We start from the raw sequence: 13,493 nt of genomic DNA on the forward strand, positions 1-13,493 counted from the left end.
TGGAACTACCCGCACGGGTAACGGGTAGTTCGGTTTTTAATTAATTTTCGACGTAAATCAGTTCACAAAGAAAGTTAGCAGCAAATTAGTCCATTTACCAACAAAAGCGTCTATTTATTATATACTCATTTCAAAATTTGCAATTTGCCAGCAACAAACGTTTGTAACGAGCGTGTCTTTTCGGAAGCCACAGAAGTTACCGCAGCCGCAAATACTTTTCACGTTCCGCAAATGCAAAGAAATTTTTTATTCTCAAGTAGAATCTGTCTGCCCTCTAACATCAGTAATAAATTGGCTTAAACCCCTTTGAAAGCGTAACGACGACAATAGTCGTTTTATAAGAAACTAGCGTATAGCCCGGCCAAGGCCAGGTTCTAGAGTTCCAGTGGGGGGTATGCCCAAAGCGAAAAATCCGTCATACTATACTTTAAATAATTCCCAGTGGAGACTTTGTCATACTACATACATACATCAGAGTGAGGGCTTGCCCAAGTCATATTGCATGTTAATTAACCTGGTCACAGTACAATTTGATTTCCCCCTATGGGAGTAGTTGAATAGCTAATTACTTAAATTCCCGTCGCGTGGGAGTAACTACATAGCTAACTATTTATACTCCGACGCTTCACGCTCCCGTTAAGTTCCATAAACCCCGTTAACTTCTACAATTAACGCCAAGCTATTGACGGATTTGGATTCAGCGTCAGAAATACATTCGAATTGATATGCGACATCACGAATAAGCCATATTTAGCCCCCACGGTCACGGGAAGGTCACGGGGGCCACGGAGGTTAAAACCATTGACGGCATTGGATTTAGCGTCAAAAATACATTCGAATTGATATGCCACACGCTGTGGGTGAAGTTTCTCAAACTAAAATAATTAATTAATAGTGTTTATCACGATCACTTATCATGATAACCACTATTGATGGATGATGATGAGTGCAGGCGAAGTTCAGACTCATGCAGTAGGTAGCAGCATGTACATTTCATGCATGCATTTATTCATGCAGTGGTGGCTCCGCTTCTTTCTTTGTCTCCTCTACGGGGCAGCTTGCATCGCATCACGGAGCCAGGGATCATACTACCACTTTATTATAGTAGATGGTTTAATTCGGGAGAACGACAAAAGTCGTCTGAAAAATCGTGGTCATGGTGCGGAAGGACGACAATTGTCGTTTCTACGAGGTCATTGATTTTCATCATTTTCTCTCCACGACCTAAATTTTGTTGCAATTTTGAGGGATTTCTCCTATGCCAACACAATACTAAATTTGAAGATTTTCTTCCCGAAAATTTGGATATTTCTCTATACAACGTAATGTTAAACTTTTTGATTTTTCAGTTTTTCGAGTTTTATTAAAACTCCTGAATTTCTCCTCCCGCTTCATGACCACAACATACTTATAGCGTCCCCGATTTAATGCATTTTCTTGTTGATAATCATACACGTTAAAGGGTTAAATTTGTGTCTATTTATGTAAGTCTGAGGTGATTTCAATTTGTGGTTTGAATATGAAAAATCTAAATCCGATTCAAAGCAAAAATTGTATTTGTCGTTATTTTTTTAATGAAAACTTCATTTAAATCATAATTACAAAAAAATCAAACTAAACGTTTAACCCTTTTTCAAGCTATACCAGGTTTGTTTAGCGAGTATATCAAGAAGTAAAGTCAAAAATTAGGAATCGCTTGATACGTATCTTTCCGTTAAATGACCACTTTGAAGAAAATATTGGCAAAGTTTAATTTTTAACTTTCACCGGTCTTTCATCGGTGTCCACCATGATGGACTCTGAACTCTGACCCCCAATAGTTTTTTTAAATGGGCCATTCAAAAGAAAGATAGATATGTAAGTGATGCATACATAATTCCTAATCGTTGGCTTGATTTTTTGATATTAATAGCTAAGAAATCCCGGTCGAGCTTGAAAAAGGTTCCATTGAAAGCCAAAAAATTTGATTTCAGAAACAGCTAATGACATCTAGCAAATTATGGCATTCGTTAGTTGCACAGCATTACATATCTCAAACTACTAACCAACCTAAATGAGCAAATAATTGATTAAATCAAATTTATTCTGAAGGTTTGTTTGTTTTTATCCAATTCTCATAACGGGTAGCGGGTAACGGGTACCCACACGGGTACCCGTGCGGGTACGGGTAGTTGTGCTGCGGGTAGCGGGTCGGGTAACGGGTAGCATTTTTGCTACCCGCGGCAACCCTAGTAATTAGTCCATCCGCGGATTTAAAAATATTAGCCGTTTTGCAACACATTCCTACCACCGAATAATAAATTTATTACCGTGGCGGTAGAGTCACAGACATATGTAAATATTTACTCCGTTCGGACAAATGTAATCCCAATGGTACTAAAGTATTTCAAGACTGTTTAGAATTAGTTATGCGTGTGGAGTTGCAGTTTGAGGGAAATAAATAGTTGCATGGCTTCATGCTATGTCAAAAATTCTGTAAATTAATGCATTTCATTGCTCTGAAACGAATTTTGTTTACCAGTGGAACTGAAATAATACAATTCCTACAAAAAGAAAACAGGGTTAGGTAATACTAAAAGTTTTTGCTTCCAAATTTTTTACGATGAACAAAGACAATTTTCCAAAAAAATAATAAATACAATGCAAGCCAGAATCTGGCTGCCAGGTAACACAGCTAAATAAAAGTGGTTAAGGTTAATATACATAAATAATATGTAGTATTTGCATATACTTACCGGACCACGCAACCCCACTTCATCCCGCATGTAATACTCATTATGAAGCACCCCGATCCCATTTATTTTTGTTACCACCTTGCTTGCATTGTAGGCGCAGGGTTGTTTTTCATCGACGTACGGGTAGTCGTGCCAACTCATTAGACCGTAACGTTGAACATACTGAAAGGCTGAGTGCGCAAGGCCCCCCCACCCACATCCAACGTTTGATGTGTCACCTGGGATGAGATTAATTCAAAATGATAGTTGTATATACATACTTTTGCCATGCTACTCTTACAGTCTACCAGTTGCTGTGGAGAGAGGTCGGGGAGGAATATTCCGGTCTTTATGGCATGGCGGATTTTGACTACCTCCGCCACAGCGAATGCCCAGGCGGACACACACGAACCTTGATTTTTAACAGGACCAACCACACCTTTGGTTCTCCAGTCGATGGAATCTGGTACCTTGGGAAGGTACTATGCATAATGAAGGAATTTTATTTAGTTGGGAAATGTTATTAATTCCTAAATTTAAAAATTAGTATCGTAAATACTCTATTTATAGCTGGGTCCAAAGACGGCACAAATCCTACTATAGTTTCAAACCGGGTATGATTAGAGACCCGGGTAAATTATTTTTAGTCATTCATAACTTGAAGCATCTAAGAACAGGCATTGAACGAATGCCATACATGTAAAGACGGATAAGCTTATTAAATTTTTCAAACTTGGGCTCAAGACCCGGCTATAAATAGAGTATTTACGGTACTTATTTTTTTAACTTTAAAAAGACAGAATAGGTATGCTGTAAATTAATAATAACTTGAAAAATTACATGACAAAATCAAGTGCAAATTTGAATGTATCAACTGGATTATATTTGAGTGACCGGAGACAAAGATTGGAGTCGTGACTCTGCGGAATTTAACACAACGATGGATTACTTATGATTTTAGGTGCATTGCGTGGCATTTATTAAACTCAAAACTTTGGCCTAGTGGTATTTATAAGGTAAGTTTTCAGTCTTTGCCCGTACTCGTGTAGGTTTCGTCGTCCTTGTTTCAAGACGGTTATAATTTGAAGTTAGCATTCCAAAGTGGAACAAATCTGCTCGACCAGTGGCCGCGGAAGCGTGGGGACATGGGGACAATGTCCCCACGGAAATTTCCCCGTGGGGACAGTCAATGCATTTGTCCCCACGGTCTCGTGAGGGCCAAATTTATAGATAAAAAACATGGATCCAAGAAGACTATAATTTGAAAATTATGTCTATATTCATTCCAGTTTGCAGTGGTGGGCAATATAGATCAATGAAAATGCATATTGAACATATATGCTTCGCCAATATACTAAAATATTCTTCGAAATATACTATCCTATGTATATACAATGTGGGTATTCACATCAAATTCGTAAAAGCCGTAAACGCCGCAAAATATCTTCGCAACTTTGCAATGTTTGCGAAGAGTTGCGACGCGACAACCAATCAGATTTTTTTTATTTTTTTACGAAACATGCGAAGCAAATCTATTATCGTCGTAAACTATTTTTTGCAAACTCGTCGCCAAGTGAAATTTTAATTTCTCCTCATTTCTGGAAATGTTGCCACACAACCTTACACTTTTCCGCCAAATGAATTATTTTTTGCAAATACTCAATTTACGCATTTTCATATAAAATAAGTCGTTCACGATACCGATTTCGCAAACACCGCAAAGTTGCGAAGATGTGTTGCGAAGCGACGTTTTTTAGTGACGTGAATACCCACAATATGATGCCAAATACAAAATAAATGCAATACAAAATAATACCAAAAAATTATTTCTACATCGGAAATTTGTAATGATTTTGCCAAATTACACAAACTACTAACGGTTTGGGATTAGGATTTCGAAGGCTTCCTTAAAAATTACTCAAGAAACTCTCACTCAAGAAACACAACCACGTTTTTGGCTGGGTTCAAAGAAGTTCTGCCCGAAATAAGATTTATATTTTTTGATACTCATTGATGAAAGGAATCAGACGGACTATCACACATTTCTGAAAACAAACCTGTGCGTCCCCACAGCCCTTCTAAAATGAGGGGTCCAGAACACGCCCAAATTTAAAGAACGCCAGTCAAACCTGAGATTTTTTGAGAAATTTCGAAAAACATTTTAATTTCTCTTCGGTTCTCAGTTGAGAGACACATTTGCCATTAAAAATTGCCTTTCCGGAGTTTCTGTCGCGTTTTTAAGGACGTAGGACTCGTCATGAATGACCAACCTTTTTGGTAAACTTTTGTTGCACAGCTTCAGAGTTGGTGCCGTTACCATTTTTTCTTCAGTTCACGTACATTTTGCTGGAGATTTCTTTACATACGCTTTGACCCCCATTTTATAGGCCTTAATATGGTACAAGTGGTTTGTATTAATCTTTGACTTCATGGCCGCGTCAGGCACCGACGTGGATGGAGCATTTTCAAAAAACTGCTCAATCGTTTTTAACTTTTGAGGGGTCGATATGATGGTTTTTCAAATGGTAGTTATTTGAAGCTTACATTTTCGGATTCTCCATACTTTTTTATGCATGTCTTGATTTTTGCACGGCAATACCCAACTCCGTTGAAATGTACTCAGGTCTTCTTCGAGTCTTTGTGAATGAAATTCTGGTACTTATCCAAAACTTGTTTCCCAACTTCTTCGCTTTGAAATCGTGTACGAAATTTATTTTCCATTCAAAACTTATGAAATTTTTGTGGCATGTGGTTAGATATATTTGGCATATTGCACATCACTTTCAGATTTTGAAACCTATTTTTGACCACTTCGCTACTAAACGCACCAAGTGATCCACTATTTAGTAGATCCACCTTATGACGTATGTATTTGGTCTCTTAGCGACATGTTTTGAAAGACGTCATATGACGTTTTTAAGTGAAAAAGGTTAACCTCTTTTCAGACAGATGTGGCGATTCCGTGCTTTCTAGCGTCTATCTATAGCTCCCTGCCTCTTGCGGAACGCCTACTTCCACCACATTTACATGGCATCGATACCGCCATCCAAGAAGGAGAGGAACGCTGGAAATCACTTGGTTCATCGCCACTTCCTCCACTCGAGATACGAGGTATCCAGGCAATATGGGAAATACCACAACAGGAAGGTGTAATCAATCACCTCACAACTAATGCGACTACATTAGAAGACAAAGCCCGCTATCACGCCATGTCACAACCCAATGTTGGAGCGTGGCTCAACGCTATCCCCTCTCCTCAACTCGGCACACATCTTCCTAATGAGACGTTTCGCATCGCCGCCGCTCTTCTACTAGGCTGTGACATCTGCCAGCCCCACAAATGTTCTTGTGGTGAACAAGTGTCCACGAAAGGCTAGCATGGTCTCAGTTGCAAAAATAGTGCTGGACGTCACTCCCGTCATGCCGCAGCCAACGATATCATCGCCAGAGCCCTCAGATCTGCAGGAGTCCCTATAATTAAAGAGCCAGCCGGGTGTGCCCGTGAAGCTGGGAAACGTCCAGATGGTCTCACACTTATTCCATGGGCAAGAGGAAAATCGGTAGTGTGGGACTTCACGTGTTCCGATACATTTGCACCATCGTACCTCCCACAAACTAGTATTCGCCCAGGAGTAGCAGCTGAGAAAGCAGAGGACCGGAAGAAGAAAAGATATGAACAACTTATGGACAGTTTCCTTTTTGTCCCAATAGCCATCGAAACAACAGGGATTTGGGGTAAAGATGGCTTGTCATTTATTAAAGTAATCGGGTCCAGAATCACAAACATCACAGAAGAGAAGAGGGCGACATCCTTTTTATTGCAGAGAATGAGTATTACTGTTCAAAGAGGGAATGTAGCATCCATTTTAGGATCCCTTCCAAAAGGACACAAGCTGGAGGAGATATTTATGTTATAAAGAATTTCATTTATATATCTATTGTAGTTATGCTAATATTATGGATTATATTGAAATAATTAAAAATATACAATTCTTTTATTTAGGAAAAATAATATAAGATATAGGAAGATTTTCAGACAAGGTGTTAAAGTTATTTGATTCAAGCTGAAGTATTTTCAAGACCTTGGAACGACTATTCCTACATGGAGCACTTCAAAGCAGAGGTGATTTTGGAAACATTTCAGACGGATTACAATTTATAACAATACCTTCAAATTGCATTACAATTCCTGTACATACAAATTGCATCTTATGCAAAATTGATGCGGATCAAAATGAACGCACCCAAAAATTCACTATTGAACACTTGAACTCTTGATGGATAACGGCTTTTTGCAAGACTTAGAACGTAAATCAGGAAAACCAGAGCGGCTAATCTCAGTACACTACAAAATCAAGAACCTGTTTTTTCGACGTTTTTTTTCGAAAAGTATGTCCCCACGGTCAAAATCATCTTCCGCGGCCACTGTGCTCGACCTCTAAAGGTTAGGAGGCCTAATCTTTAGGGGTCAATTGGATCATTTTTATGTAAATTGTACCTCAAGACTGCATGAGCATGGTATTATTATATACATATTTAGGATATTTTACTAGCTTTGCTTTGGAGCAGCAATGACCAAAACCGGAATTTCGAGGGAGTCAAAAAAAATTATTTTGTTAAGATTTGCTCGTGTTGCAGTCTAATTTTTGCTCGAAGCTGAACTTGTTCTACTTCGACGGACCATAGTCGCAACAAACCGAAAATGGGGCATCGTATTTCTCAAAGATGGACAAAGATGGCGAAGTCCTACAAGCGGCAATACATGGATTCCCAGGTTTTCTTCTCTACAACCCAGTTTTTTAATTTATAAAAGTACAGCAAGTTTAAAAAATGCCCACAAAAATTTTAATTCTTCCAATTAGAAAAAAATGATTTTAACAAGAACAAATTTATTGTGTCCCTGGAAATTCCGGTTCTGATCATTTTTAGTGTAAAGAAATATGTAACTAAAAGATAATTTTCACCTTGCGGAGTGGCGCCATCATTCCAAAACGGGAATCCCCATTGTGGGGGTGGCGGGAATGGAGAGCTGAAATGTATATCCGATTAATTAATTCAAATGTCATAATTGACAATTTTTTAACACTGGTGCATAAATATTTCATGAATTATAGTCCGACCACTTAGTGGGCAAGCCTTATGTGCTTAACACTTGACATTAAAGCCGAGTTGCACATCTACATATTTACGAAAACTTTACTTAACACCCGCCATAAATAATGAAGGGCCACCTCTATTGCCTGGAGGTTCGATTCGTCCAGTTCCCTAGGTTCTGATTCTTTTCAAGCGAATTTCCGGCGCAATGTTGCAAAAATTCAAGTGTCAATAGAACCTGAAAATTTGGAAACATTAATTTTCACGGATTAACAAATTTATTTAGATTACAAATTAAAATTAAGGAGTAGCTTGGATGAAAACTTTTATGGAAGAGAGAAGTTAATTATTTTTACTCAAATGTAAATATTCTATTTTCCCTCAACCATCGAGTTTGTATAGTGTCATTTCACCCCAGCCACTTTCACCGAAGGGCAGGAAAACTTGATTTCACTGCATTTAATGAATTGATTTAATTTCAGGAAAAATCTCAGTTTGCCCCCGGCCAAACCCCGGGACAGGTTATCTGACGAGAGGTACATTTTTCAAGAGGAGTTCTCGTCTTATCCTGTTCACGGTGCGACAGGCAGACGGACGAACGAATAAGATCTTGACATAAAATGGCTTGAAAGTATTTAATAGTTGGTACATAAATTATAATAATTAAGTATGTACAGATGTACATAAATATGTACATGAAATACCACATTTTTTAAATTTTGAAAACATTGTGATTACTTTGAGGTCAGCGAACATTCCAAAAATAAATAAAAAATAATCTGTGCACTTATTTGTATACATACCAGGCCCAGATTTCCTTTCTTCCACATCATGACTTTCCTGAGGTTGATTACGATCTCACTTAACGAGTGTTGAACTTTTGCAATTTTCTCATTCCTTTTTATACTGGCTGAAAAGTTGACTTGTATTTTTTCGCATAGACACAATTAGTCTGTTTTATAAACTTACATATGTATGCAAATATCGCGTCTTGTATGAATGAGGGTTTACTTATTTGGTTAGTTGCATAGAAAATAAAATCAAGTTGGATTTTTTAAACGCCGACGTGATCCGGTTTTTATTACGTTCCACTTTTGCGGGTCAGTGTGACTAACAATGCAGACGTGCAAGGTGGTCATCTCCGATTTAGAGGGGATTAGTTTTCACGCTCAGAAATAAGCCCATCCCATATTTTTGTGTTTTATAGACTGCCTTGATAGTTTTCGCCTATAGTTTTCGCCTTGATGGAATTTTAAAATAAATTTTTAAAAAAATTGTAGATACTTGAATTTTTTAAAGTGCTGCTTCTTTTCGAATTTTATCCAAATTTCCAACAGAAAAAACAATTTTTAATCCTAATTGTTTCCCTGAATGTAGAAATATTCAATTTTAATCTTTTAATTTAAAACTTTTAATTAAAAATAAAAATCACTTTTTTCTGGTCTTGCAATAACATGAAAATTTCAAAATGTCTTAATTTTTTTAAGGGATTTTTTAAATTTCAAGCAAGCAATCTGAGCAAAAATTCTGTTTAATGTTTGAAAACCGGTCAAAATTCGATGAGTGGTGGTATTTTTAAAAATCCAAATTTTAGTTAAAAATTTGTTTTAAAATTTTGCCACATGCGAAAGCACGCAAATCCTAGAAAACGTAAAACACATGTACGCTTAATTGTTAGCGTGAACTATCTAAAATAATTAGAATCAGAGATAACCACCTTACACATCTGCATTGTTAGTCTATGGTATTAAAATGTGCACATTAAATATTTGTCGGCTCATCGTTTAATTGAAAATCTTGAGTTAACCTGTAAAACTGTGAACCAGCAAAATTCCGTTGGTAGTGGTGATTTTAGGTAAAACCCGAAACTATTCGTATCCTGGCCGTGCTTAAAAATATGCCTTGCATACAAAAATACTACGATTTTACGGGTTGAAATTATAAGTTCGTTCATCCTTCCATCTGCTTAAACACAAGGTCGTTGTATTCGTGCGTCTGTGTGTCTGATAAATTTTGAGTAACACTTGAAACTTGAGACCCGTTGGACACACCTGGTTAGAAAATTAGCAATGCAGGTGACAAGGTCACATCGTCTGGCTTGTTTAAAATTGGGGATGCTTAAAATCGGGATGGATTTGAGAGGGGGTGGGGGTGGAATTATAAATACCGGAATTATTTCGAACCAGTCGTCTTTATACGCTCATACGCATACATACGTATGTACGAGGGGAGGTCGGAATGTATCTGGGTTCATGAATGAGGATCATTTGTCCCTACTTTTATTGTTAGTGTCAATGATAAACTTATACGCAGCTCAGGTTTCATTGCTTAAAAATTCATGGTCACGGCCGCGTCGAGGTCCTCGACACGAGGAGGTCGTCACATGCGACCAAAACAGTGAAACCGACCAAATCGCTAAAATTGAGCCAAGGTTTACCTTCAAAGCAGAAACAATCCTTTAAAAAAATTATCCGCGAAGTTTTTTTTTAATTTCTCTGATGAATCTCGGTCCCCATTTCCGCACCAGCGGAAATGGGGACCGCTTTCATTTTTCAAATAATTTTGCATGTAAATAGCTTAGGTTAACACTTTAGATAGTTCTTGAGGATAGAAAATTCCTAACACTTTTTCCCCTGAATTATCCATTATGGAATATGTCATAGGTTTGCTGTTATGAGCTTCGCTAATTTTGTAAATCTTGTCTGTAAAAGTAGGGGAATAGCCTTTCCTTTTATTTATTTTAATTCTAACAAAATCTCCTGATTTTAATTTCGGTTTTTGATGCTTCATCATAAGAACATCTTTATTACTCCGAAACCAAACATCCATCTGATTATACTTGTTGACAGACCTAGGCGAACATTCAATAATTCTGTGTTTGCTCTCATTATATGAATCTACTACTTCTTGTAAAATATCATAATACACATTTGTTTTTCTATATGTGAAAACTTTTTGTAATCTCGTCATCAGAATTTTATTAAACCTTTCGACCATTGCTGCTTTAAGTGGCGAATGGTTATGAAATAATTTTATGTCTTGTTCCTTTAATAAATTATAAAATTGTTTGTTACAAAATTCTTTTCCTTCGTCTGTTTGTATGAATTTTGGTTTCCGATTTGAGTTTAGGATTAATTCCTTGAAAGACTCTGTTACTGATTTTCCATCTTTTTTTCTTAGAGGTTTAACAAAACCAAATCTACTTAGAGTATCTATTACCGTTAATAAATATTTTGTTCCCTTGTTTAATCTTGAATATTTTGATATATCTATTAAATCAGCTTGCCAACAATAATCAACTTCGTGGGAAGTCATTTTACGTCTAAAAAATTTATGCTTCACAGATTTGTTTGTTGTATATGTTTCATAATGCTGTAGAAAAGTTACAGCATCCTTCAGGGATACTCCCGTGCTGCAGATAACCGATGTGGTCCACCAAAACTTTCAATATGTTTTGGATTAAAGTAGATTTCTTTCAAAAGTTTGTCTGTTTTCATGATTGAATTGTTTGAAATATCCGAACGCAATGTCTATTTTTCTGAATACAAATATCGCTGAGACTATTTGCACATTTTCCGCTACATTCGATTCCACATTTGGAACATTTTGGAAAGTAAAGGTTTGTTTTTACAAAGTTTGATACTATTTTATCATTCACAAGAGTATATTCTGAGTTGAATTTATTTACAATTTTATCGTAGGACAAGCCACGGTTTCGATTAATTAAGAAGTATAAGCAATACCCTCCACACAGATTGCTGGAATTTGACTGAAATTGAGATGATGACTGTCTAACCTTTTTCTCGTTTCTTAATGCAAAATCTTCAAATTCTTTTCCATAAAAACCAAAAGGCATTCCAAAGCTATCAAAAAATTCTCAGAACAGACGATTCAGTTTCTTTGTAGAAAGCTAACAAGTGCATCCCTGCCTCGTTTGAAAATTGGTTATTACTAATAATTGCAAACGTTTTTGAATTAATACTATCTAACTGATCTTTGGCACAAACAGCTATGAAAAGGTTCATAGAGTTGATTAAGGCATATCGAAGTTGTAAAGAATTCATTATTGTACAGAAATTTGTCTAAATCTGTCAATCTCCAAGATTTTAAAATGTTCAGAATAAACTAAACAATTTACCGCTTCAGGCAGTGCCTTAGCAAATTTTAATTCGATTCTTACACATCCGTTTTTTCCAACTGTAGTGCAGAATCTGACCCAGTAGACTGATTAATGTCAAATCCAAAAAATGTCTGACCACTACAAAATTCTTCTCTGTCAAAAGTCAAACCTTGATCTTGTCCTGCTGTTCCAAGAGAACAATACAGTAAATAATATGGTAATAACTTAATATCACTGTCAAAATCAAGTTGTAAACCTTTAATAGGATAGGGAACATTGTTCACACTTAATGATATATAATTACGATTGTAATGGGGAATACATAAGGATTAACGTCATAATCCCCAACAAAACCCTTACTCGGAATTAGACAGATGACAATTCTAGTTGGGATTGTACCAAGGAAAACGTTTTCTTCGATAAAGGATTGTGACGATTTTGGAATTGAAAAAAATTTTACTTCTGATTTTTTGAAGGGGTATCGAGCACTATGCCCTCCTTCAAGTAACTTTTGGTGAGACAAGACAATACTAGGATATAAAACATGTTTTCTAACAAATAGACTCGCATCAAGGAATTTTACTTTGGGATTAATCGCGGGACTACCTGAAGCAAGTGCCCCGCACAAAAGGGAAAACGTTTCAACAGCTCTGGCTAGGCTAATGGTAACTGTTGTGTCATTCAAAATATATCGATGTTGATAAGCAAGGTCAAATTTTAATTCATCAATTAATTCCACCGGTTTCGAGGCTTGAATCCATTGCTTTCTTTTTTGGTAGCCTGTGTTAGTATCTTTCAGCGATCCATTATCAGTGTCTTTGTAGAATAGTGGACAAGTCGCTTGGGAATTTATGTAATCAGTTCCGTATGTCAAAACTGTTTCTAAATAAGCTTTGTACATGTAACAGTTATTGCTGGTTGAAACAAGTTGATTATTTATACTAACATCACATTGCGAAAACAGGGAATGCATAAATAAGTTAGAAGTACTAACCTCTGCTGCTGCTGGTAAATCTTTTCCATCCGATGCAACAACTTTTACTCTAAGATAACAGAAATGGTCAAACAAGTCAAGATATTGCGATGCATTTCCAGTAATTCGAAAATCAATTTTTGCATCGTTATCTTGTATATTTACAACAGGTTTATATTCTGCGTAGAAACTGGATTCAACCGTTGTGTCTGTAGGTGGAAGACCAAATAACTCTACTTGGCCCCGTAATAGACGGTTGAGAGAATTCGTTAATTAATGCCATTATCCAAATATATCCCGTTTACTAAAAATTGATCTTCTTTTCTTAGGTGCAGTTGGTGTTTTTCTCTTGTTGCCCGATTTTACGGATGAAGCTTTAGATTTCTTTGGGTTGGACGAGTGATGTGATTCGTGCAACACCTTACACTCTTCTGACGTTGCACCTAGTAAAGCTTTTCGTTTTCTAGAACCTAATCCAGCTCCTGCTTGGGGTTTAAGAATAGATTTTCCAAACTTTGTAGCCATTTTAATAGCATTGGATTTTAGGGCTGTTTTAATTGATTGACCATTTGTAATATCAGATACTGTACTC

General features: G+C 36.8%; 1 protein-coding gene across 1 annotated transcript; it reads right to left on the reverse strand.

The window, feature by feature from the left end:
- Positions 1-2,171: 2,171 nt before the first annotated feature.
- On the reverse strand, positions 2,172-8,670 carry LOC118439477 (cathepsin K-like). The gene is made up of 5 exons (XM_035860801.1): positions 8,612-8,670; positions 7,946-8,046; positions 7,679-7,743; positions 3,016-3,196; positions 2,172-2,953 (listed from the first exon to the last, which is right to left on the reverse strand). The coding sequence occupies exons 3-5, from the start codon at positions 7,697-7,699 to the stop codon at positions 2,598-2,600; spliced, it is 558 nt and encodes a 185-aa protein (XP_035716694.1). The 5' UTR covers positions 7,700-7,743; positions 7,946-8,046; positions 8,612-8,670; the 3' UTR covers positions 2,172-2,597.
- Positions 8,671-13,493: the final 4,823 nt, after the last annotated feature.

The sequence above is a fragment of the Folsomia candida genome, unplaced genomic scaffold, assembly GCF_002217175.1.
Source record: "Folsomia candida strain VU population unplaced genomic scaffold, ASM221717v1 Fcan01_Sc036, whole genome shotgun sequence".
In the NCBI taxonomy this organism is placed as follows: Eukaryota; Metazoa; Arthropoda; class Collembola; order Entomobryomorpha; family Isotomidae; genus Folsomia; species Folsomia candida.

Excerpts from the sequence above, each read along its gene's own strand:
- LOC118439477 (XM_035860801.1), bottom strand. The coding sequence starts at position 7,699 with ATGATGGCGCCACTCCGCAAG. Across the intron at positions 3,197-7,678 it reads TGATGGCGCCACTCCGCAAG|TACCTTCCCAAGGTACCAGA; the intron begins GTGAAAATTATC and ends CATTATGCATAG. Across the intron at positions 2,954-3,015 it reads TCCACAGCAACTGGTAGACT|GTGACACATCAAACGTTGGA; the intron begins GTAAGAGTAGCA and ends ATCTCATCCCAG.